Source organism: Meleagris gallopavo, chromosome 1, assembly GCF_000146605.3.
Source record: "Meleagris gallopavo isolate NT-WF06-2002-E0010 breed Aviagen turkey brand Nicholas breeding stock chromosome 1, Turkey_5.1, whole genome shotgun sequence".
Classification (NCBI taxonomy): Eukaryota; Metazoa; Chordata; class Aves; order Galliformes; family Phasianidae; genus Meleagris; species Meleagris gallopavo.
In genome coordinates this window covers 113,168,267-113,195,883 of record NC_015011.2, presented here as the reverse complement: position 1 = coordinate 113,195,883, position 27,617 = coordinate 113,168,267, and the positions used below count along the sequence as shown (strand labels likewise).

Genomic DNA, 27,617 nt, shown 5'->3' with positions numbered 1-27,617 from the left:
CAAAATAAATTTTTAGCATAAAGTCATCAGCACCATTTTATTTCTGCGTTGTGCTTCACACATGTGGGAGCAAATTATCTTCATACTGCTAGTAAACTTGCTTTTTAGAATCTTAATTGGTAGTACCTGCTAGCAATGCACAAATACATACACACAAAAAAAAAAAAAGGATGAAACCTGTATATGTTTATTTAATTGTGACACTGTCACATTTATTCCATCAAAGAGAAAGAAGTGTAACTTCATTTTCTTACATGTAAGATCATTTAACAATATCATTGATAAAGAACGTGGACTATAAATAACTAGCAACCTATGACAGACTGTAGTAAGTAATTTAGCATTGCATAATATCTTGTTAAATGTAAGAGAATTAGATCACTTAAAACCAATAAACAAATTCAGGAAAAGCTGAATTTTTTGATCCCCAAACTGCTGGCTACGCTATCATTCCAAATAAAAAACACAGAAATCAAACTGTAGCATTCATTTTCCAAGATGCTTTCCTGTCCATCCCACTTATAACAGCAAAGGCAATTACAATAGTTTAAACCGTGAACTCAAACTAAGTTGCATTAACATGTTGAAATTTGATGTCATCACAGGTAATCCGTGCATAATTACTACTCAAGGCAAGCTACATTACATGAACCCTAACCTTGTTATGACTTTGTCTTTCTGCAGTTTCTAGGCCCATCTGTTTTTCTCTACACTTGATCAACCAAGCTTAGAAGACTTATACTTTACTTGGTGGTACAGAAAATGTTCACGAATTATAGCCATGTCACTCCACTCTCTTCACTCTCTTTTTTTTTTGTCTATATAGCACAACAAATTGATTTGCTGTGACATTAAACAGTGAATTGGTCTCTTCAGTGTCTAGTAATTAGTTCCAATGTTAGCAGACAAATTAAAAGGCAGCAAAACAAAATGTCTCCATCAGGCACTTATAATAACCTTCATAATACATACAGTAGATGTTATGAAGACTAAGGTGGATAAACGAGGACAATGCTGATTTTGGCACCCAGCTTACTTTCAGATAATCTAGCTCATCCCTCTTGGCTGACACAAGACCAAGAATATTATTAAAGAGTAATAAACTCCTTCTAGCAAACCTCTGATTCCATGGTTCACTGGTCTCAGACCTAATCTATCAATCCATTTACCGCACACTAAAAGGTAAGAAACCCATTACAGATCTGTTATATACCCTGGCAGGTGGTATATGACAAGAACTGAATTCATCACAAGCTCCAGTGCCTAGTACCTCTTTGTATGCTTTGAAGCCCTAGGTGGTTAGCTGACTTGGCTATCACAGCGGAAGATACTTTGAGCTTTGAAAATAAATGAAAATTCTTGATGTAAAAACATAAAAATGGTTATAAAATACTTCATATTTTTCATATTACCAAGAATTCACAGAGATAGTGTTATTTCCATTTTTAAAGAAATACTGGCTTTGCAGAGGGCATAATATATAAAACCAGGCTAGAATTTAAAAGTCATACTTCTGAATGTGGATTTTAATCTTCATTCTCTGCTTAAACTATGTTTGAGATAGCAGCCTATCAGAATCACTATTCAATAAAGGTATCTAAGGAAATGTTATTTAGAATTTATTACTACATAACAGAAGAAAAATTCTTCATGTATCTATTCTCAAGGTCATCAGCACATGATATAAACATCTAAAAGCAAAGACAATACTGAATCAAAAGGAAAAAAAAGAAAACAAAACTTATTTTATGTGACTGCAATTCCTTTCATCCTCGATTTCTTTTCTCAGTTTATTTCCACTGCTGTAGGGTAACAGTTCCCTTGACTGTAAAAAAGGTTTGAACATGATTTATTTCAAATATGCCACCTTGAAGGTTAAGGCTCACAGTGCTGTCACCCTTTCCACTGTTTAGCAGATCAAGGCAGAACAAAAATTTGTCATACTCTTAGGAGATATTTGGCTATGTTTTCAACTCGTAATTTTCAATTATCACAGCTTCACTGAAGTAAACAGAATTACTCTAGCATACATCGAATAAAGAGCTACCTTACCATGTGCGTTTTATGTTTTGAACATAGTATCATCCTGCAAGATGAGGTAATCAGAATCAGAATGCTGTTACATGTTCCTTTCTAGCACAGATGCCGGAAAGCAAAACAAACAGCTGAAAACAAAAGGCTTAAATCAAAAGATACGCTCCAAAATGGGGATGGAGGGACAGAAAAGCCCCAGAGAAATGTCTGTGGTGATGAGGTTTGTCCATTGTGCTTTGACGAACAGAAATAAAATATACCCCCATCAAATCAACTGACTGCATAACCATCCTCAGTGTCCTACTGAAGATCACTTGATATAAAAGTGTGGTTAGCAAAACAATGTATGTCTCTCTGTCAGGCCTGCAGCCTTCCCATGATACCCGATTTTCCTACAGACCCCAGGGTTTCATACCTTAAAATAACAAAATTAATCCCTTCAGCTAAAAATAAGCATAAAATCTATTTTATTGATTTTACATTTCCAATATCCAGAAAATTCAGTTTTCCTAGTGAGAGCAGTGAGAGCTATGCAAGAGAAAAAAAATACTGTTTTGTTTTTTTTTTTTCCTTTCAGTTTCCAATAGAACACAGAGAAGGAGAAGAAAGGAGAAAATGTTTGGTATTTTCATTCATTTGAGGAGATTAATGGCAGAAAACCAAAAAGAAAAATTGAATGACTTTAGAGAAACATTCGAAAATCTCACTTTACATGTAAGGATTTGAGTCTTGTAATTTTCAAACTTGGTTTCTGTTCATTAAAAAATGAAATGCGTTTTCCACATTCTTTAAATTCAGCAACTTCAGGAGGGTGAGAACTTTTCAATTTTATGCATATCCATATGTAGATAACTGAAACTGAAATAGTGCACTTCAGTAATAAACACAAAGGAAAGTTTAATTTTCTGAGTTTAGCCTCTTTTAGCAATAAATAGACATATTTAAGTGGTCAACTCCAAGTCTAAAATCTTGCCAGAAGCATTATTGAGGTCTGCTGTAACTTTTAAAGAGAAAGCTTCTCTAAACAGTCTATCCCCTATGTTTCATCCAAAACTTAATGGTATTTATAGTTATTTGGGTTGCTCTGTATATAAGTTACTCAGAACACTTCTGTATTAGCAAGCAGAGTTAGATAAATGACTAATCAGTAAAAGCTTTCATTCAGTGACAAATTACAATTTTTGTAGGTTTCTGCCATTCTACTGAACGACAACAAAAGCCAACACAAACATTTTTTGCCTGAAAGTTAATGATTTCTCAATCCTACAGCAGACATATTCAAATCACGGTGCCTAAATTCAGCTACATATGTCCTTACATCAGCTAGAAAATAGCATTAATCTGATCTCGAAGTTTTCTGAATTCTGTATATATAGAGAGATTTTGGAAAGCCATTCTCTAGAGAAAGAGATACTTCTGCCCAAACACCTAAATAATGATTTCTGTGTCCAGCTCCAATTTTGTAAATGCGATCAATATTTATTACCCATTTTTGCTTGAGTCATTAGCTAACATTCTAAAATTTGCCAAACTATTTCTGTTAAGAAGAAGAAACTAATGAGAGTTCCATAACAAATAAATTCCTGTTTATTTACCCAGACTGTGCTTGAAATATCAATTCTGTGAACACAGTTGAACGTAGTGTTCTTGACCAGCTTGTCTTTTCAGTAAGGCACACAGAAAAATGTTTTCTCACCTTTTCTTCCCAGAGCTAAACACAGCTTAAACTTTTTCTCCCCCTCCTTATCACCCTGGTGACTGTGCCATCAGTCTCATAAATTCTTCAGTTGGATCTTCTAAATTCTATCTGTTCTCACCAGACTGATGAATACCTTGGATGGTGGTCCTTTCAATATTGCTTTCTACCATCTCTGCTACACACTACTTCACCAATGATGTACAACAAAATCCTGCCTTACTTTTCTCCATGGGTATGGAGATTCCCTGCATGTGGCAAGGGGGGTTGGAAATTCATGATCCTTGAGGTTCCTTCCAACCCTGGCCATTCTGTGATTCTGTGAGATCTCAAAAAGCAAAATTAATGGGATTTTGCTACGCAGGAACTCAGAGATCACAGTTGGAAACATAATAGAACATGAATGAGTAGTTGCAGCTTCCACTTCAGGGTCTAGGAGAGAATTGGGAAGTGTTTCTAGAAAAGCAATCAGCCATTCACACATCTCAGTCACAAAAAGTAGAATATTTGCTGAACCCTTAAAACAACCAAGCTACAAAAATGGTGCTCTGCACTCTCCTCTTAAGGAGTAGACCTGTAATTTAGGGAGTTAATTTGGATGCAACATCATCACTTCAGGCACTCATTGTCTTCTGTTATTATTGTTTCTCACAGCAGTGTATTGCATACATTTTCTTTCAGCAGGTTCATTGTGTGTACAAATGTCTCTGCAGGTTCACTCAAAGAAAAATAATGCCCACTAGAAAAAAATATAATGCAAATAGTTGTTGCAGATTAAATTTTTATACTGCAGTTAAATCACTAATATGTCTAACCTTTAACAAGCGACGGCCAGTCTCCTTCAGTGTGCTCTCAAGCTTATGTTTTCTTTCTGGGTTCAGTGATGCACTTCCAAGTGCTGTTCCTCCAGTTTCATTTAATCGTTTCAGTATTCCCTTGTGTGGCAGCAGCTCTTCAACTCTTAACTGGAACAGACAAATACAGCAGTTAAGATGAACTGCGGTAGAATTTTCAGCTCTCTTATCTTCAACCTTATCGATTTATCTATCAGCTGAAGCAATAAACTCAGTTCAAGACAAAATAGCCAAAGCTTTCTATATATATATAAAAGGCTGAACTCCCACCAAAAGTGACTGTATTAGTGAATTAGGTCTAAAGAGAGTCTTAAAAGACCAAATAAGGGGATTCTCAGAATATTAGCCATGGTTGCATGACAGCTTCTTGACACTCAATAGCTTATGTATGCTGATTTTAATTATCTTTTAACATGGTTAAAAAAAACAAAAGCAAACAAATAAACCCACAACACTTTGGAAAGGTACTTCTCCCTATTCTGTGTGGTGAACATAATCACTCAGATGGTATGTGTTGAAAAGTCCTCTAGTCCAGTCATTCAATCATATATGCTCATAAAGACACACAAAGTACAGCCAAAAGGAAGCAAGGCATCATCAGAATGATGTAATCATTACTTCTCCATCAAGTATGCAGTTACTGAAGGTTAATATGTCAAAGTAACTTAACATATAAAGGTAATATAACTAAAACATACATTTATTCAATTTTTTTATTATTATTAATAACACAATGTAGCAGGTATTAAATGATAAACAATGCAAGCTGATGCATTGCTTTTTGAGGCATTAGGATATATTTTCCTGTATAACTCCAAAAGGAAAATAATGTAAAAATGAGCTATAAATAAAAAATACTAGTATCTTTAATTTTGGACTATTTATCGTGTGGGAATGATACAGTTGGGAAATATTCCTGTATAAATCAAGGGTGGAAAATTCATAGATCTAGAATATCAATTCAAACTTTAAAATTGTAATCGTGTCTGCAAATGTTAAGATGTATTTAATACCCCCTAAAGAATTTTTTTTGTATTACAAGATCTCTGACCAGTTCACAGATACTTTATACTTAGGAGTCAGATGAATGAACTTAGCATATGATTAAGCCTTACTTTCCTCAAAAACTATGCACTACTATTTGTTCTATTTTTATTTATTTATAAATGAACTTGATTTTTACTAAAGATTTTTCTTCCAAATTTTGTTAAATTAAGTATAATAGAAACCATTTATTTTGAGATTCTTTAACACTATATTCCATCACTTGCTGAGTTTGTTCAACTTGGAGGATAAATAGTTCTTATCTTCAAGAGAGGACTGGAAACCTTTTAGATATGTCCCCCATATATATTATTCATCTTCCAGCTAAGGGTTAATTTACTGTTGAGCAAGTTCTTACACACGCTCTATTAGAAGCATTTCAAAACTAAACAGAGCAATTCCTATTGCATATATTCATGACTAGTATCATATGCTAACATCTCTAACAACTTAGTTAGATTATTAAAGACTAAAAATACATATTCAATATTCCGATTTTTAAAAATAAAATGTATTTGTTACTGTCAAGTTTACTCTAGAAAATGCCGAAGCACTATTTTAAGCAATTGATACTTACAATCGTGCATGAATTTCTACATACATATCTTGTGAAATACTGAATATAATTTCCTTACTGGGTATTTGTAACATGTTAACAAGACACCTAACGAAAAAAATTTTTACAGATGAAATTGTCATGTTCAAATACCAGAAACTTGAACTAAGAAATAAGAATGAAAAAGATTGCGATTCCTTATTTAGTGACAGGATAAGAATTTCCCTTTCACTACATTTTCCATTACTTCTCTGATTTCTGTATGCTTAGCATATACTACCTGGGCTTTCAAACTGAGAATAGCATTTAATTTTCTTCAATGCAGAAACGATAAATTAAAAAATAAGAAAAACAGTAAAGCTCAAAATACCTTTACTTTGCCAAGGCAGTCTCTTAGCTGATCTTCATTCCCTGGTTCAAGGGGAATAGCAATGATGCTTTCTGTTTCCTCTAACCATAAAATCACCTTGTTCAAGTCTTCTTGAAATTCTGATAAAATATTCTTTTCTTCCTCTATCCTGTAATAAAAACATGAAATTAGTTATTCTTTGCACTCCGTAAAGAACAAACAGCATGGAAACCCAATGCCAGAAACTAAGAACTCTAGCATCTAACTTTACCAAAATAGATCTGTAGAAAGTACTACTTAAATCTATTTTAACACGTTGTGGAAACATACTTTGGTGACATGCTACATACTTTGCGTAAAGCATAGTAGTACTAGTAGCTGTGAAGAAATAGGATTAGATGTATCTCACTTAACATTAGTTGTCTGTTCGCTCTGTCTACAACCCAACTGTTCATTTTCTAATACAAATTCTCTTCATTGAATAACAGTTGCCATCTAAATGTTACAATAGATGTCGTAATGAATGACTACAATAAGAAACAAATCTAGCTGTATTTTTCTTTTATTAATTAGAGAGAATCCAGATGACTAAGACATAAACACTGCAGGTATCTGAAGTCAGATACAGTTCTTTTACCACAACTATATAAATATATGGAGATCTCTGCTTTTGCATCCAAGTTTCCCACAGCTATCAAGATACATACGGAAATCATTTCAAAAGCATCAGGGAAGAGTACTGGCAGAATCTGAGCCCCTTGGGACTAACATTATGCATGCATCTATTCTGAAGGAGAAAAATAAGGTTAAAATAAAATAATGTGTAATTTATCCTTCAAGCTAATTCACAAAGCTAAGGATACATCTGTATGAAAAAATTAAATAAAGGGTTTTTTTATTCCTGTTTTTCTTTTGAAGTGATTTAGGATCAAAGCAAAAGGCACAAAAAGAGATTGTTGTTATTATTTCCAAGATCCAACTGAGTTTGAGAGATTAGGCCATTTATTATGGGTAATAAGATGTTGTATTAGTATTTTGAGAATATAAGTCTACATCACAGTGGAGAATCAAGATCAGTGTTACTAACGTTATTTCTGAATGGTTTAAACAAAAATTAACACAGAGTGGAAACGATTTTAACTATATCTGGTCTCCCATACTTGTCACTTCTCAGCCCTGACCACCAAGTCAGAACCGTCAGAACCTTCAGAACATTCTGAGATATGAAATAGAATGAAACCTAACTTCAACCATGCCATCTTTATTTATAGGATTTTATTTATAAGTTTACTTTTTTTTAAAAAAAAACAAAACAAAACACTATTTTTTCTGATGGCTGACTTGAGCAAAGAGTCCTTTAGAAATTACCTATAAATTAATTCCAGGTAAAAGAGAATCAGTAAGAAGCGTCAAGTTTCACATCACCTAATTAGAAAAATACAAAAAACAACTGTTGTTTGACAAACCTGCATGTCTGTGTACATACAGAATGTTAAACAGCTAAGAAAGCACAAACTAAAAGCTTTTATTCAATCAGGACAGGAATTTAGGAGTTTCGAACAGTATCTCTCAATGAAGTTTGTACATCCAATCCCAGAATGGTCTTTTTTCCTGTATAATTTCCGTAGAAGAAAGTATTCAACTGATTTTTAAGTGCTTTGCATTAAAAAACAAACAAACAAAAACAAACAAAAACGAAAAACAAAACTGCAGAATGTGTAAAATTCCTTTTAAGTAGTATCTTTGTTACAAAGTAAACTGGAAGAATTCTGAGTAGGGAAAATTCTAATAAGAGATAGGGGCATAAACTCAACAGGTGAATTAAATTTCATTTCATAGCAAAAGCATTGTCTGATTTCACAGTAGAAACAAGAAATTCTCAGATGAAGATTCTTGAGGAGGGAAAAAAATCATGCTGTTGGAATTCTGACTACTCTAAAATAAAAACAAGAGCATAATGTTCAAGTATTATTTTACATTGCACCTAAAGCAGCAAACATTAATGGTATTTACCTGCCTTCCATCTTATTGATGTTAATTGCATTTCCTTAACAAGACAACTTTGTAAGTGCTCTTCTGGATGAATAAACACTACAGATGATCTACAAACCTCCCTCTAAAATAGTATGATAGAAAAACAGCATAAACTACCACGAACAACACTGTACACCAGAATTCACTATCAAGTTCCTGTACCCACCAGCTGATTGCACTAAGCATGCCATATCTTAAGAAGTTATGGAAAATAAGATTGTCACCCACAAGCATGATATAGTCTATAGGTATCTTTCCTGGATGGCAAAAGCCAGACAAAAAGACATCACTACAAAGATATTCACAAAAAGTGCTTCCACTCAATTTATGACAACACTTTCAGAAAATATCTTCAACTTCGGCCCTAAATCCATTTTTTCTTTTGAGGTCAAAGTAATTAAGAGTGTAGCAACTGCAACAATACATACAGTGAATATCTAAGATAAGAAAAATCTTTCTATAGAACAACACTGTACATTGATGTTTCAAAATAATTAAGAACAAGTATCTCATACTTGCAAGGTTTTTCTTCACAGTACAGTTTAAAGATGTTTTCTATTAACATCTAAAATACGGAGCATTACTTCTTTGTTTACCTTCAAGTTTAATGCTTTTTGTTGAATTTATTTGAGCATGTAGTACCGATAATAATGAATGGGACATTAAAAACTCTCTATTTACAATTAAGTGCTAGATATTTTATTTCCTGAGTCAATTCAATGCATTTAGATAAGAAAAAAGCACTAAGTTCTACTTGAAATATTGGTTGCAAGTTATAAATAATCTTAATAATGTCTTCAGGAAATGGAATTGCAATGATTATGGATGAAAGAAAATCATTTATACAGAAAACCAAGTGTAAAATGTATTACTATGTGTTATGAAGTCCAATAATAAATCATGCATACAATCATAATAAATATACACAGTTTGTATAAAGGAGATTAATAAAAACCAAGACAAGTTTAAATGGAGGAATTTTTTTTCATAACTTGGCTGGTTAAGGAAGGGATTCTCATTCATGTACACTGTATTTTACGAACGACAAAGTCATCAAACTATATGTCATAATTCTGAGGAAAGAAGAGGAAAGCTTGCTAGATGGGGACTCCTACAGGAACTGATGATAGTGTAAAGCCATAAGCAAAGCTGATACAGTAAGATGCAATGTAGATGAGACATTTTCAGCTTGTTCTTCCAATTTTTACCAACACTAGAGTACCACCGTAACAAACCAGGAGTGGGTGACTACATTGTACAAACAGAGGCATAAAGTTTTGTCACATACTTTTATTATCATTTTATAATTCTTTATGTATGTGGTTGTATGTCTACAAAATAAAAAATGATCCGATCTGTGTTTCACAGTTATATTGCATATGCCAATGGACAGGATGGGATAGGCAGCCATCTGAAGCAAGCCGGGGTACTGTGCTCATGCATCTCTACCAGTGGGACAGGACAGGAGACAGGAAGAAGGAAGGGCCCAGGGTGAGCCTGGCCTTCCTCCCTTCCTGTCCCAGGGTAAACCCTGGCTGCACCAAACATAAGCATCAAACTGCTCATCTAAGAGACGTGTGTGTTGAGCATTGTGCACTGTCACTCCGACACACATTCACCAATTGAGCAGCACCCTACTTTGTCCCTGTTCACTTCTGACCTCTGTGAGGCCTTCAGAGACAAATGAGTGTTCCATAGCCCCTGCAGCAAACCTGCCCATCCTGATTTTGCGAAGGATGAAGGCAGATGAGGATAACTGGGAATGTTGCTCAAGATACATCTCACTTACAATATGAGAAAAATATTTTACAATTTTCCATGTGAACATCTTATTTTATAAATTCTTACTTCATGTACTCATATATGAACACAGGGGATTTTCAGAAATCAGAACAAAAAGTGTTTCATAAAGGTCTATTTTTTTATCCTAGTCATAAACAGCATGTAGGATAGTAATCAAAAGATCCACTGCAATTAATAGAAGCTGCAGGTGCACTTCATAATTTACTTTACAATTTACTCTTGGCCTGTTACAACATTACTTCTATTATAAATAACATCCTGCATGACAAGTATCATATTATGCAAACCACAAAAATAAAACACTTTCTATTAGCTGAACAAGTCAATAACATAAAAAAAGTTTTAACATGTCGACTGTTTGTACCTTTTGAACAAGTTGATTTCTATCACCATAATAACATTTGGAGCATCTGATACATGTAATTTCAAAGTGTTTAAAAATCATGGTGAGAATGACAAGTGAGCAGTAAGTTATTAAAGAAGTATGGACTTGCAAATCTGAGCTTAAACAAACTGGAATAAAGAGCATGAGCCTCCAGTCGTCCATCAGCATATGCAGAGTAGTTGAGAGCACATATTGCAGGATAAGCAGGTGAGTAAGGAGTAAGATGCAATTCCAGCAGCTGGCCCTAAGGAGTAAGGCAGATCCATCTCCAGCACAGATCTGTGTGCTGATATATATATCACTACCTCTCCTTTTAAACCAAACAAGGTTCCTGAAGACCTTTCAAACTGCCTCACGTTTAGCAAATGGCTTAGTTTATTAATCCTGAAATGTAACTCACTTTGGCTGGTGGAAAATTCTGAAGTTAGAGCAACTTCCAGAATATTCTCAAGCATACTACTTTATGTTTTCTGTGTTAAACTGTGTTAATCTGTTCCACAGCTTTTTATTTGCATTTCTAAATTCATAGGAACGCCTTACTTAACTATTCTCACTGCATGGATGTTTAAATGAATACATTATACTTATAGAAGATAATTTGTTTAGTATATTTAATATTTGAATGTTTAGTAAATTAAATTAAATTTAAAAAAAATCACTTTTCCTAACAGTATTGAACAATCAATAACAAATTCTTTTAGCAGTCAACAAAATATCCCAAGTAAATTTTCGATTAACAGTAATCCTTAATTATAATGGTTAACTATTAAATAATAATTAATTTCCTATTTCAAGAAAGCTTTAATTTTTCAATTACAGTTTCTAGAGGACACATAAAATGCATACTGCAGCTCGTATTTTTTCCATAGTCAATAATGCATTACAAATACACCAGCAACTCAAATAGTTTGAGAAATACATTAGATAGTTAGTTTGTAGCTGCACAATGTGATGTTGGACACATTTGGGAAGTATCAGCTAGACACAGAAATACACAGTCACGGGGGTAACATGGACTTGAGCTTGCTTGTGACTTGCACTTTATGGTTGGATTAATTGATCTTCATGGCCTTTTACAACCATAATGACCTCACAAATAATGTTTTGATGTTCTTTTCTAAATAGTCAGCTGTTGAATTTGTATTTGCAGTTTTTTTCTAAGATAAGGGATTAGTCCACTTAGCAACTTTTACTGAGAATTTAAGAAGCCACTAAAATAGTAAGCTGACAATTCAGTGAAAATATTAACAAAGAAATAATAAATTTTCTTTCTTTCTCCAGGGAATATGCAAATGTACTTCACCTGGGTAAGGACCTTTAAATAAAATAATTGAAATGAAAAATATCACCAAAACTTTAGGAAAGCTAAATGTAAATAACCAGCAGCAAGCTCAGCTACACTACATGTAAACAGAATGTAAATTTAAACCATAGTGATGTTTTTCTAACGAATTTCTGTAAGAAAACTAAACAGTCAAATAAGAAAAATCAGAAAATTCAATATGTAACTAATTTAGGTTGGAAAGAAAATATATACTTATTGATTTAACTGTCTTGAAATCTCTTCATCTCTAAACCAGCGTTTAAAACCACAGTAAGAAACTAATCAGTCTTCCATATATTGAGTGTTATGGTGAAGGAAACCAACCTATGGCAGCTAGAGTGCAGTAGTAAAAAATAAGAACACTTTGAAGAATGTCAGGTATGATAAATATTTAAATGTATATTTGCTCTATAACAATTGTGTTGTTTAGAACAGAAAGCTTGTGGTTTTACATTGAGAAGTATCTGAAGGTATTTTAGTAAATAGCCTTTGTATTGTCATAGTTTGAAGAAATTACTGAAACAAATGTGAACAAAGCCTGCAGGTTCAAACTCATTAACAGCACAAGACTACTGCAGCTAAAATAATGAAAAATTTCCTTCCGATTTTTTAAAAATAACTGATCTAAAAAAAGATTAATCCCGAAACACTTAAGGAAACTCCTGAGCATCTGTTTTCAAGAATTAACACAAGAAACATTTAGGAATCTTTGTCAAATGGAGTTCATACATAGCAGGTGCAAAGGCAGAGTACCACTCTGTAGCCACCACTCAGCTCTTGAAAGCCCACAGGTTCACTAAGGCAAGGCACTGCCTCCTCAAGCAATTCAAAACTAGAGTGTCCCAGTAGCATGACTCAGCAGACACAGAATAATAATGACCAATGCACACAGCCTTACATGACAGGAAACAAAAGACTAAGAGAGCTTCTGATGGTGCAGTTTATGAACTTTTGTCATCAAATTATTCCTGGAATATGAAGAACGAGAAGCAACAGATTTTCTTCTTACCCTCTCTTGTCTACGGTTAGTAGTAGTTCAAGAGGCTACTGCCACTTCCCTATCTCCAAAAAATCTTCGTTTTCCTTAAGCACGGTTCCAGAGCATGAAGTCAGACACCTCCAAAACCTGCTGCCTGCGGAAAAATGCTGACAGAAACTCAAACTCCCAGTGTGCTAACTAGCAGTGTCTCAGGCTTTCAATCATGTTTCACTTTATTCAACTGTTTGGTCTATTTTGAAGTTTTCAGTAAGATAAAATGACTAGGTGTGATAAAATAACATTCTCTTCTAATGCATAGCTGGATGGATTAGATTGTAAGATACAGAAACATTAAACACTGAATTCATATTTCCACAGCTTTGAAACTCTTTGATAAATGCAACTGGAAGCTAACGTGCATAACACAAACATAACTCAAACATGACCTCTTGATCTTCAGTACCAAAGGAGATTCAGTGTCAGTCTTAAATCTGTGTTTAGCCAGGGATCAACACTCTACCTGTTAAAACTTAAAAAAAAACTTAAAAAAAACTTAAAAAAAAAAAGAAAGCTAAAATAAAATATTTAAAATACACCTGCTTGTTTTTACTGAAGAACAATACAGACTCTTCAAATTGTTCATCTGATAGTAAGGTAAGTGCTGCAGTTGACAATAGAAAGAAAGGATGCCAACCAAAGGGATCTGAACAAGCCTGAGAAGTGAGCCCACATGAACCCAGCGAGATTCAACAAGGTCAAGTGCAAAATACTGCACCTTGATTAGAGCAGTCCTAAATGCACACACACACTGAGAGAAGAACTCATTGAGGGCAGCCCTGCCAAGAAGGATGAAGAGCTAGACATGAGCCAGCATTGTGCTCTCACAGACCAGAAAGCCAACAGTATCATGGGCTGCATCAAAAGAGGGGAGGAGGCCAGCAGGGAGAGGGTGTTGTCTCCACCTACTCCACCTATGTAAGACTCCCATCTGGAGTACTGCACTCAGGCCTGGGGCTCCCAGTACAAGAAAGATGCAGAACTGTTGGAATGGATACAGAGGAGGGTCATGAAGATGACCAGAAGGCATGTACCTCTGACCTCATTTGGCCTTCTGTCCTCAAAGAAGGCTTATAAACAAGAGAGGAACCAACTTTTTACGTGGGCAGATTATGATAGAACAAAGGGAATGGTTCTGAACTAAAATAGGACAGATTTGGATTACATTTGGGGAGGAGATTCTTTACTCAGAAGGTAGTCAGGCACTGGAACAGGCTGTCCAGAGGAGCTATGGCTGCCCCATCTCTGGAAGTATTCGAGGCCAAGTTGGATGAGGCCCTGAACAGCCTGAACTGGTGTGGGGCAGCACTGCCCATGGGTTGGAACTTGATGAACTTAAAGAACTCCTCCAACCCTAACCATTCTATGATTCTATGGCTCCCTTGGAAAAGTCACTATATATGTTTGTCTCCAACTAAATTCTCATATTTGTGTGTCTTACAAAAGTATCTATGGTGATATATTTTCCTCTTTAAATGTTTGTTTTCCCCTCTTGTCTAACAACTAATGAGTATTTTTGAACTTATTTCAGAAATATTTCTGAAATACAGAGGTATATGCCCCATCTGTAAATTGTTCAGGATTCTATCAAAATTGTTTGGTAAACAATCACAAATGAGAATTTGAAATATTTAAAATTTCCTTGACATTTAATAGTGTTTAGCAACATTTCAACTGAATTCGAAATCACTAAAATTACACTTCCTTTATATCTTGAGATGTATGAATACAGATTTAATAGAAATAATATAGAAACAATTCTGGAAAAAAAAATCAGGAAAATATTTTAGTTCACTCAAATCTCCTCTAATTCATAGCATATTAAAATACATAAATAAATTTGCCATTTTATAGTTAAGTAATACAACTACACGCAATGTATAATGCCAAGACTCCTGTGTCTTGTGGGCAACTAGTAGTGATCTCTTGGATAACTGCGGAAACAATATGCAGCAAGATATATAACAGTAAGACATACATTTTTTGGTACTGATTACAATGAAAGAGATATCAAAATTGATTTTCAGATATAAGGTGTGGCTTCTTTTCAAAGCCTAGTTATGATATCTCAGACAGATTATATGCCTTTTAATATGACTGAGTACCATTTTACAGCAACTGCAAGTGGCAGTCAAACTGGTTGAACAGTATCTCTTCAACACTGGTGTCAAAGGAAGGATACCTATGTAAACATACAGTGTATAAACATATACTGACACTAACACAGGTGGTGGTAGCAAGTCTGAGTGAGAAGTGACAGCACACAATAGAAACAACTAGAGGTCACTTCATTTGACCCTTCTTGTTTACCTTATGTTTTTCATTAAGAATATTAAGAAAGCAAAGGTGAAATTGGATTCAGATCCTCAGGGAGAACCTGAATGTATCCCAAACCAAATTAGAACAACTAATGAGCAAATGAAATACATGGAAGCAGAAAAGAGATACAAATCCCAGGAAATGGGATTCATTTCAACCTGGAGAAGAGAAGGCCCCAGGAAGATCTGATAGCAGCCTTTCAGTATCTAAAGGGGAGCTACAAGAAAGAAGGGTACAACTCTAGCAGGGCCTGATGTAATAGGACAAGGGGAAACGATTCCAAACTAAAATAGAAGAGATTTAGACTGGATATAAGGAAAAAGTTTTTTACAATAAGGGTGTTGAGGCACTGGAACAGGGTACCCAGAGATGTGGTGGATGCCCTGTCCCTGGAGATAATTGAGGTCAGGCTGGACAGGGCTTTGAGTGACGTAATCTAGCTGTAGATGTTCAGGCTCACTGCAGGGGAGTTAAACTAAGTGATCTTAATGGTCCCTTCCAACTCAAACAATTCTATGATTCCATGACATCAAGGCATTGTGAGGACCATGCTGTAAATGCATCTTCTGTCCCTTCATGCCCAGGATAATGGATAATTAAGATCTAGCTAGGGCACACCATCTGTTCCTGTCACTTAAGTGTCTTTCCTTTGAAAGATACTATAGAACTGAAAAGAGAGAAAGAAGAAAAGCTAGGATCTTGTTTGAGGTAGCAGCTAGACTAAGTATAGAATTTTCTTCTACAACCTGGGAGCAGAAAGCATGTCCCTGGCTCTGTTGCAGCCAAGGAGACAAGACACTGAACAGAAGTGCAAAATCCTCCACCATGATGTACACAAGTCTCACTACAGTAGATCAAAAGTACTTATGTCAGGACAACATCATCCATATTAATTACCTGGCAATATGTACACTAACCTAAGTCTCTGCAACCACAATACTCAATACATCACATGAATTGCCTTTCCAGAGGAAAACTAAACAACCACAAACCAATCAACAAACCAAACAGAGCAAAAGGAGGAAAGGATGAGTGTAAATAGGTGATTATTTAGGATCCCTCATCAAGGGGAACATAACCACATTATTCCCATGTAACAGATCCTAGGCTTCACTGAAATGTAAGATGTGCCAAAAAATTCCATAGACTGTTAGCACAGCCTTGAGCCAAAACAGCACTGACATAAACATTTCTGTTGATAAATGAGGGTGAGCACAATATCTGCATTTACCAGAAGTGGGACAGATTTTGTATTCTCAGACAAAGCTCAACCACCAATCTTTTGCTTTGATGTTACCATAGTAGCTTACAGGGCTATTAAAATGATATGTTATTGTTTAGTAAGTGTTAGCACTTACTTAACAAGGTAAGGCTTGAAAACACAGATGGGTTTCAATTGTACAAAAGAACAGTTTTTAGAGCAATAAATAAAGGCCAAGGACTCCCATGTGTAACAAGCAGTATTACCATCACACCTGGAGATACAACAGAAAGAAACATTTAAAGCACCAGGATAGCCTCTGACAGCTGTAGCTTATTTGCTGCGTCTCCTCCTAACGAGCTCAAAGTGAAAGCTGAATCTTAGTTAAACTCAACAATCACCTTTCAGCACTGCCTGACCACTTCGGTGCAAATTTTCACAGCTTTTGCTCTCAACCACACACAAACAAAGACGCATGACATACCAGAAGAAATTAAACTGTTGCGTGCTACTAGCTAGTTCTAGCAAATCTCCGGCACTCATTGGTGTACTTCCATAAGGAGTAAGCTGTGCTTTAAAAACCTTGTTTGAAGAAATCTTTGTCAATGACCATATTTTAATGGGGTGGTCAGCAGGGACAGGGAGGTGATTGTCCCCCTCTACTCTGCTCTTGTAAGGCCCCATCTGGAGTACTGTGTCCAGGTCTGGAGTACAAGACAGACACAGAGCTTCTGGAGATGGTCCATAGGAGAGCCACAGAGATATCAGAGGGCTGGAGCACCTCCCCTACAAAGATAGGCTGAAGGAGCTGGGCTTTTTCAGCTTGGAGAAAAGAAGGCTGCGGTGTGACCTCATTGCAGCCTTTCAGTACCTAAAGGGAGCCTACAAACAGGAAGGGAATCAACTCTTTGAAAGGGTAGATAACAGCAGGACAAGGGGAAATGGTTTTAAGTTGAGGGAGGGAAGATTTAGGTTGGATGGCGGGGGAAGTTCTTTACAGAGAGAGTGGTGAGGTGCTGGAACAGGCTGCCCAGGGAGGTTGTGGATGCCCCATTCCTAGAGATGTTCAAGGCCAGATTGGATGGGGCCCTGGGCAGCCTGGTCTAGTATTAAATGGGGAGGTTGGTGGCCCTGCCTCTGGCAGGGGGGTTGGAGATTCATGATCCTTGAGGTCCTTTTCAACCCAGGCCATTCTGTAAAGGAGAATGTCAAGTCTACTTAGGCATAGTATCTATGTTAAAAAAAAGCATTACAAAATTCAACATGAGCAGCAACATTTTTTTGTCACTTGGAAACATTCTTTTTAAACAAATCAAACCGTATTTTCATTATTTGTAACTCAACTGCTCCTCTGACTGCAAGAGGAAATCAAATTAATCTGGAAGTGATTATAAGTAACATTAAATTAAGCAATCTATTCTTTTTATCCAACCTGAATGAAATGCAGATGTTAATGGCACCAATGATGAGAAATGAATTAAAGTAGGATTAACAGTATCAATTAGCTAAGGTATTATCACTATTATAGATATACATTTTAATGATACACTATCAAGTAGAGGGATGCTAAATCAACTGTAAATTGTGGAAATGAAGCTCTAATCTATTCTACTTTTAACCAAGAAATAACACTTGTTTATTGTTTTCAAGCATTAGGAGTAAAAACACAAAAACGTGGAATAGGGATGGGAGCGGTAGCCATTAACAAGAACGTACAGAAAAGAAGAATTAAGTGATCACATAAATGAAATTAAATTACTGATCATCTCTTATGAATATAGAAACTCCAAATGCTAAAAGAGAGTTGAAAACAAATCTAATATAGCCAAAATAGTTTTACAATGTTTTTGCTTTCTTCCAACCTACCTCTTTTTTTTCTCTACCAGCTGTCTGCAGATCTCCTGCCACCGGGTATTCAGATTTCCCAGTTGCTCCTTCAGCACATTAGCATCTGCTGCTGATGACTGCTCAATAATTTCTTCACCAGTTACATTCAGTGTTTTGACAACAGTTTGCTGTCGCCCAATGCCATCCTGCAGCTCCTGCAAAGTAACCAACACATACACGTATTCATAAAAATGTCAAGCATGAAAGAAAATGCTTCATCACATACTGGCCATATGGAAAGAGGCAAAAGTATTTACTGTCCCCTAATTCCAAATAGAGAAATCCAAAGCCAAATAGACTATAAGGTATCTTTTAAGGTTTTTTTTTTTTTTTTTTTTAAACATACATCTTTCAGGTTGCTTATTGTTGTTAGTTTTTGTTTGGTTTTGTCTATATTCTCATCTGATAAAGATCATGTCTGCAGATCATTTTGTAAAAAAGACTTGTGAACAAATTTGCTTCTACCGCCCGGAATGTATACACTCTTTTCTGTTGTTTTGTTTCTTTTTTTTTTTTTAATAGCCAACTGTACAATCAATAAGTGTACAGAAGTTAGGCTAAATAGGATTATCACAGTGGAAAGATGATAAATGAAAAATGCTCACTGGTGCTGTATGCTCACAATAAACTCCACAAAGAGCGATCTCCAGAAAGAGATCCTTCCTCAGTGGCAGACAGCACTTAAATGGGATCTAGGAAAGGTGCAGCCAGGCTCCACCCCTTCCGGTAGCACAGCTGAATTGCTTTCACCTATGCTCCCATGACTTGCTTGACTCAGGTGGTCATTCAGAGGTTCAAGCCACGATCAACAGTTCCCATACACCAATGAAACATTGTGAAGAAATAACACAAATCAGCAAATAAGAAAATGTTTCAAGAGCATTTCCAAAACACATTTGTCTCTGACTGCAAGAAACTTGATAAACCTTTATCCACTTTTTGAGTGGGAACTACACTCCTAAGGAAGTCTATTACTTATGCAGTTTCTATTTCAAGAACAAAATTCAGGACTACAAAAGACAACCAAGACAGACTATTTTCCAAGTTTTACTAATTGTATGTTTTATCATTAGAAGTCTACCATACAGTTTATTTCATTTTAAAAACAAACAAAAAACCCCATAGTTCTGAATCTGTAGCTTAAGCATTGAATATAGTGCGCCTGTTCAAGAAAGTATGCATAAATAAATAAGGAGATCAATCATTTCCTATTCTTAGTCATCAGTAGAGTGTGAGTAATTTTTACCATGTAATTCCTCAAAATGTCCAAGCACAGAAATGTAAAATCATTTTCAACAGTTCACTGCTAAAATAAGCTGAAACACTCTGGGACTCATAGGTTTACAGACCAAACAATCTCAAAAAAAGAGTATTTGAGTAATGTCTATAGAAAAAAGCTTTCAAGTTCAGTGCTGAAACTAGCATTTTTTTATTACTATTATTATTATTCCAGTAGAAACCATGTATTTTAGCATATAATACTCTGGAACATACTATTACATGCTTGTTTTGTCTTTCTAAAAATAAAATATAAATTAAAGAGAAAGTAAAACTGCATATAAACATTAGATATGAAATTGTTAAACTTGGCAGAACACAGATTTGCAGGAACATGAAAAATAAACACAATGGCTGTTCATACATTTTTATTTCTGTATTTACCTTGCCCATTAGATCTTCAGGTATGACAGTATGAGAGAAAGTTCAAAAATTCAATCATACTTGAACTGATCTCTTTATAACATGACCACACCTCAGCTGACAATTACTAACTCATTAGACTGCAGAAAGTCAATTGCATGCTCTATCCCAACTTTTGCACAGATTTTAAATATGCATCAACACAGCACAAACTGGGACAAAGTGGTCAGTGTTAATAAGCCACTGTAGCACATACTCACAGCTCTAGACAGGAGTTACATTTTAGGTTGAGATTTACACTGTCGAGAGTAAGTTTATTCTTACTACAAATTCTCTTTGGTTTTCTTGCAGATTATTTTTTTAGGCTGCTACAAACGAGAGCCCTATGAAAAATTATTGCTTTCTTTGGTACCCTTCAGTAAAGCCTTTTTGTTTTGTATTGTTTTTTTTTCCTCTAAACTCTTCATGGCTCACAGTTTCAGAATAAAAGAGTAGCAGAGTAATGAGCATAATGCTACAGTACCCTGCATACTGATTTGTATGTTGCAATAGGATGAGAAAGTTAGCACTTCCAAAGCAACAAAATCATTTCTTCTGGATCCCAGCAAGCTGCAATATTCCAATCATCCAGTACCCCCCTGGCTCCAAGCCTCCCAGCACACCTTCGAACATATAAAGATTTAAGACAACACTGCAATAAGTGGCAAAGGAAAGTGTGCAGGTGATTTCTGCATCTCTTCAGAGACTCCACCACCTCTCTGCACGGCCAGTTTCAATGCTCTGTCACCCTCACAATAAAGAAGTTCCTCCTCTTACTATGGTACAGTGATGGGATTTGGTAAGTCAGGCTGATGGTTGGGCTTGATTATCTTGGAAGGGACACTGAACCTGCTTCATGTAGTTTCATTTGGCATTTCACTCTTGTACACAGAAATAGCAAAACGAAAGGGCACACTGCCCTTTGGATTCAGAGCTTACTGAGAAGGCTACCTGAAATACTTATACTTGCAATTATACAGTTTCTAATCACTTTATGAACTCAGTGAGCAAACTAACCTAATTAAAAAATGAGATGTTTATACAGTATTAGAAATAAAACAACTCAGAAGAGACTCAACATCATATTAATACACAGAGATAATCACAATTTTGAGTGGATTGCAGATACTTGCATGTATTCTGTTTTCAAAATGTATAATTTTTAAATACTAAGAAAAACAGATCATATCATGCATACCCATCATTTGGATTTTTCTATTCTTGAGATCTTAAAATTGCCTAGACGTTCACATCACGTTCTCTTTAATCAATTTCCAGAAGGACCTGGACAGGCTTGAGAGGTGGGCCCATGCCAACCTCACCAAGTTCAACAAGGCCAAGTGCAAGGCCCTGCATGTGGGTTGGGGCAATCCCAAGCAGATACAAAAGTTGAGCAGAGAATGGCTCAAGAGCAGCTCTGAGAAGAAGGATTTGGGAGTGTTGGCTGATGAATGACTCAGCATGAGCTAGCAATGTGCACTTACAGCTCAGAGACTCAACTGTATCCTGGGATCCTGTATCAAGAGAAGCAAGACAAGCAGGTCGAGGGAGCAATTCTGCCCCTGTATTCTGTCCTCATGAGAACCCACCTGGAATACAGCATCCAATTCTGGGGCCTCCAACACAAGAAGGACATGGAACTGTTGGTAAGGGTCCAAAGGAGGGCCACAACACCTCCCCTGCAGGAGCAGGCTGAGAGTGTTGGGACTCTTCAGCCTGGAGCCTTTATTATTCACTGCCATTAAATTTCTCCTTTCTCTATCTCTTTCTTTTCTTTTTCCCTCTCTTCTGTACTCTCCCATGCAGTTCTGTGACTTAGCTTTCCCAATCTCCAACCAAAGTTCAGAAAAAACAAGTGCAAAGGAGTTCCTCGAGCTGACCCTACTTCCAAACTCACCACACATAGCTAAAAAGGTGTGTTACTTTCTGTGGGCTGTCATCCTTGTACTTTGGTACATTTAATGTACTTTGGTACATTTAAATTTACTTTCACTGCTACTCCTCTCTTTTCCTCTCAATCTGTCTTCTGCAATGCATTTAATTATATGCATCACTCAGAGAGCCAAAAGGAAATTTTCCTGAAGAAAGATGATCAAGGCCTCAAGGTTAGATTGTTAACAAGATGCATGATGATGCTCAGTTTAATGACATCAAAGAGTCAGACTGTGTGAATTCTACACAGCTGTGCATGTGCACATAGGAGACACTTTTACATCTCAAGAGCCAACAGGTAATAACTCTCAATGCTAAAGATGTCTACACTTTCTGTGGAGCAGAATGATTCTTTGTGAATCCCCTTATAACACACACAGTTGAAATGTATGGCTGTTGATTCAATCACAGTATTTTACCTCAGCTAACAAAGTGAACTTGAACAATACATTCATCACAATGATTCTGCACTGAAATTTGATTTTCTTTGTAAAACCCCTGACTGTGCCTTATTCTTGGCTTAGACAGCTGAGAGTAACTTTATTTTGTCAGGAACAAACAATAAAACTGACAAAAAGCTATTCTGTCCAAGCCAGACCTACATCAAACAATGTATGCTATAATTATTTAATTATAAAAGTTTGTGATACTTCAGTTTCATAGATTTTTTTTATTTTTAAACATCAAAAGGATTGTTTGCTTTTTTTTGTTTTATGACAGCTTATTTACAATTCAGTATCCATACTGTGATACTAATAGTGCACAGCTACCAAAATAAACATCACAAAGAGTTAGTTATCCTTTGAGTTATTTTTTACTGAGAAATTGTGATTAAACTTCTCATAGGGAAGGAGGAATAAATTAATTAAATAATCTGCCATCCAATATTGAACAAATATATTTTATGCCTTTGCACCACCCTTTTTGCCTCATGCCCTTCACCAGGCTTGTGACAACTGACCAGACAGTATGACAAAACGATAAATTATTTTCTTGTACTAATTAAAATACTGAAAAGGAGAAAGTTTTGAGTAGATGATGATTTGGATTAAATCAATTTATGGCTTAAGCTCATTTCACATATTATGTAAATTAAACATTCATCAGATTTCATATCCACTTACCCAAGAGAGTATCAGAATGGCAAAATTCATCTAACTGTAGTTGTTATTTCTTAGTTAACATGTACATATATCATGCAATTCTTTCTGCAATCTCATTTCCTCTTGTCAGTGAATGAAACAGCATTTCACTGTTAAGCATAATCAGAAACCATTCTACTAGCAATCTAACCAGCACTTTCTTCCTTTCACTGTAGCAGACAAATGTGCTCAACAGTAATTTATTGTTATGGAAAAGCCCTGTAGCAACACGAAGAAACACACAAACAAGCTTCTAATTCCTGTCAGAAGCACTTGCTGGCACAAAATGTTTTAAGAAAAGAAATATGTTATATTGCCTTTCCTTGATTTAGGGTAAGCTTCAAATCCTAAAAGCCATCTAAAGCATGTAAAGGTACTGTGCACCAATTTCAAAAATATGTAGTCTTGAATTTGGCATTAATGTGCTATTCTTCATTCATCTACGTAAATCTTTCCTCTGCATTAAAATGTATAAAAGCATAATATAGACATAAAAGAGTCTATCCAGATGCAGCAATATAAATCAGAGAACTGTGAAAGCATTTGGAGGAAAATTATCCGCAACAGAACTCGCAAGTGTTCAGTTACCACAATGAATTTATCCATTAAGGATATGTACCTCTGCTCAAGATTATATCAGAAATAAGGAAGAAATTAATTTTCCAGGCAGTTAAATCAAATTGATTTAATCTGGAGACATTACTGGCACATTGTTGGGATTAAAACATTCAATAAAGAGTATAAATTGTTTTCTAGCTATTCTGCTATAAGCAACAATGCAGTGTTCATTATTACCGATGTGTTATGTTTGTTATTACGTTAACATTACAAATCTTAATGAAGCTGATGGAGATGGAAGAGGAAAAAAAATTGCACACAACATTTCCAAGAAGCTGACAATAATATAATGCAAAGTATTTTCTTAGTGTAAATTACAAATTGATTATGGTTTGCATGTTATTATCACCTCCGTGAAAAGAGCAGCATTTGCAAGAACTGACAGTAGGTCCTGGTCAGACTAAACCTACAAAGAAGAAATTGATTCATTTTTTCAGTTGTACTCTTTGTACATCAACTGTACCTGAAAATCCAAAGGCAAAGTAAATTGCTGCAGATCAATTTTCTGATTAAATGATAAATATCATACGATAGCAGGGAAATTTCACTGTCATTTCATGGGACTAAAATTTTTAATAGAAAAAATCCCAGTATAAAAAAGTTTATAAAATGAACTATTTTATTATTCTATTTGTTATTATTAAATATATATATATACTTGAGTTGAAATGCAAACTGCTTGGACAGTCTTATGAAACTACTAATTTGTCCTGCTTTGTACATACTTTATTCTTTCTACATATTTTGATGCAGTTTAATTAGATAAACACAAAGTGTTGCACCTGATGCATTGCTGACCATCTGTGATTGCTACAGTACAGGAAGAAACTATGAATATTATGCATCTTTACAATTACACATTTTATCAAAATAAATGGAGATATTCAATACTCCTAGTCAGCTAAAGACTGCCAATCAGAAGAGTCACAGATCTGTTGAAAAGTTTTTATATCATCTAGACTTTATCCCTTGACTGCTTCTTTTCCTTTCAGATGCAATCCATTCTTCACAAAACAAGGTGTAAATGCTGAAAATCCTGTACTTCACCTATACAAGACCTTCAGCCTAGCTTACTGTTCTTCCAAAAAGCCTTCGGCTACCTTAGTTATCTCATATATGTCTTTACACTCAGTACAGTAATTCCAGGATTCTGTCACTGCTGCTGTTGCTGCTATCAATGATAACTGTAAATGCACCTCCAGTTCATACTAATACTATAGCGATTTTTCCCTTCATAATTAGCTCTTGAGAAACAGATACCATCCTGTAGGACTCATTACTATAAATTTTGCTAGGCTGGCATTCTGGTTTATGAGATCACTCAAAAGTGTTGCTTGATTTCAGGTTCACTTTAATAAAAAATAAGTTAAACTGAATTTCTCTCTTCCTGTAACAAATTTTTCTCATAGCATTAAACTTGGAGGGGTAAGAAAGGAAAGAAGTAGTCGAGGCTTGCAAATGGAAATTTTCCCTCACATATGCCTATTGTAATGTAGCTGTGTCTTAATTTCCTTCTGTTTAGATTGTGATATTAGCTCTCGAAAATCTTCTAGACGCAATAGCTCATAAGTATGGTTCTACAAGATGCCTTCTACCACTGAAAAAAAATCAGTTATCTGTGCACTACACTTTTGCAGTGCTTCCTTTACCCTCACTTGGACAAAAAGGTGCAAAGTACTTGCTGAATTTTAGAAGCATTGAAAAAGGATATGTTGATAGTTCAGATTAAAGCTGATTTGGGTTATATAGTGATTCAATTAAAAATTATTTAGATAAATAGCATTGTCTTCAGATGTTGATGTCTCACAATCAAGCTAACTGCATGTGATTTAATGAAGATATTTACAAGGGATTAATACAAAAAAGCATTGTTTCCCTTACATTATTTTCCAGTAAGACAATTTTAAAAATTGGCCATATTCCATTGAATTTGCATTTCATATTTGTTTCTAATGTCACACAAAATTGTTATGAAAGTAATTTCAGCACTAAACTGTACAGTGTGTGAACAGAGGTCTATTTTGTCTTTCCGTCCCAAATTCCACAGTAGCTTCTTACTGGTACATTAATCCAATTTAATTTCAGAACTGATTCAGAAATACTGCAGGGAGAATGAACACATTTTTCTGAAAAAATAAACTCCATTGCTAATGCATACTAACTGTAATGCTTCAGGTTAAATACAAAAAATTGAACTTTAAGTCCAAACCTACTCATGATTTTGTAGCACATCTCTACTGCTCAAATATATTTTCACATTGTTTTTAAATTTGGTGTTACATCAAATTTCTATCGAACATTTCCATTTAACTCCACATATAAGAGGACCATGTCGGGGCCATGGCCTGATATCATGTTTAGTTTGCAATTTCTGGTAACGAAATCATTTTGACTTTCTATCTGCTCTACAAAGTTACTGTTGAGTAAGTAACATCATGAATAAGAAAAGTATGGTCTTCACTCTTCAGTCTGTTTTCATTTATCACAAATCACAATACTCACATAGTAGTAGACACTAGAATACTGAAAATAACAACATAGCCTAGTTTCCTCAAAAATAGCCTATTCTTACATTTTCAAGAACATCAATAAAAGATGGAATTAATATCAGGCCTTTTTTTAATTAAATAAGTTATTATAACCCATCTCAATGTGAACACCGTTCTTTGTTTTTACGCCATATCTAAATCAGTTTGACTTTTCTAAAACCAAAAGCAGATATTTTACTACAAATTACTCACAGCTTTTTCTGACTTACACAAAAATTCCCATACTTTCGTCTAAGTTATTTACTATATGCCTCTTCTGCTTTCAAAACTCAAAAACTGGTATTTGCTCTCCTAAGGAACCTCAATACTTTAAGTACCACTCCTAGTCTTCAATGCAGCAGCACTGAAATAAATAGATGAGGCTTAGGACCCTGTTTCCCCTTCAAATGTGATATTCAAGCTGTTATATATTTCTCCTGAAATTACTAAACTGCAAAAAAACCTAAACTGCCATTTGTCAGTGCCTTTGCCTCTGGAAAAAAATACCCACTGAATAAAAGCAGAAGACCAGAAACACCAGACAAGCTGTGTTCATATGTCTATCTATTGCTGGTCATTTACAGCCACCCTTTAAAACAAGCTACTGCAGATATTGCCCCTTTCATGTATTTGGGATAATATTTATTTAACTCTCACTTTCTAAGTATTCATTGACATCTTTTACACTTCATTTTAAAGCAAGTTAAAATAGCATAGACAATTTTTTTTTCCATCACAAAAATCTGTGCGTAGCTTTTCTGCGTCACTAATATAAAAAAAATACTTTTTGACAGGCATGAGAAATGGTTCTGGATACTTTTTTATTCTCTGGGAACTGTGCATAATCCTTCCTGTACCATATAAGATAGAAAAATCTGGCACTAAGCTAATAAAATCACACTGTGCCTACTTACAAGAGAAGTTAAAGTCCAAGAAATTTGGACACTAGTAGTCACTGCGCCCTGACTTGACTTCAACTGTAGCAAGTAATAAAGGAATGAGTGTATCCTGTACAACATCTAGCCAGTAAAAGTGGCTTCTTTCTTATGGACAGTTCCTGGGGAAGACAAGACAACTAATTGGTTTAGGCTTCCAACAGTTTAGATACAGGTGCAATGCACAGCCTCCCTTAATAACTTCAGCACGTGTCTGCATTATGGCTTTGCATTAAATAATATCTGAGCAAACCATGGAT

The 27,617-nt window shown here is 35.3% G+C and overlaps 1 protein-coding gene across 1 annotated transcript in view; it reads right to left on the bottom strand.

The window, feature by feature from the left end:
* DMD (dystrophin) overlaps nucleotides 1–27,617 on the bottom strand; it is a 1,000,055-nt gene that overhangs the window by 385,843 nt on the left and 586,595 nt on the right. The window contains 3 exon segments of the mRNA XM_031557153.1: nucleotides 4,546–4,695; nucleotides 6,555–6,702; nucleotides 18,502–18,677. Coding sequence (XP_031413013.1) covers nucleotides 4,546–4,695; nucleotides 6,555–6,702; nucleotides 18,502–18,677 — 474 coding nt within the window.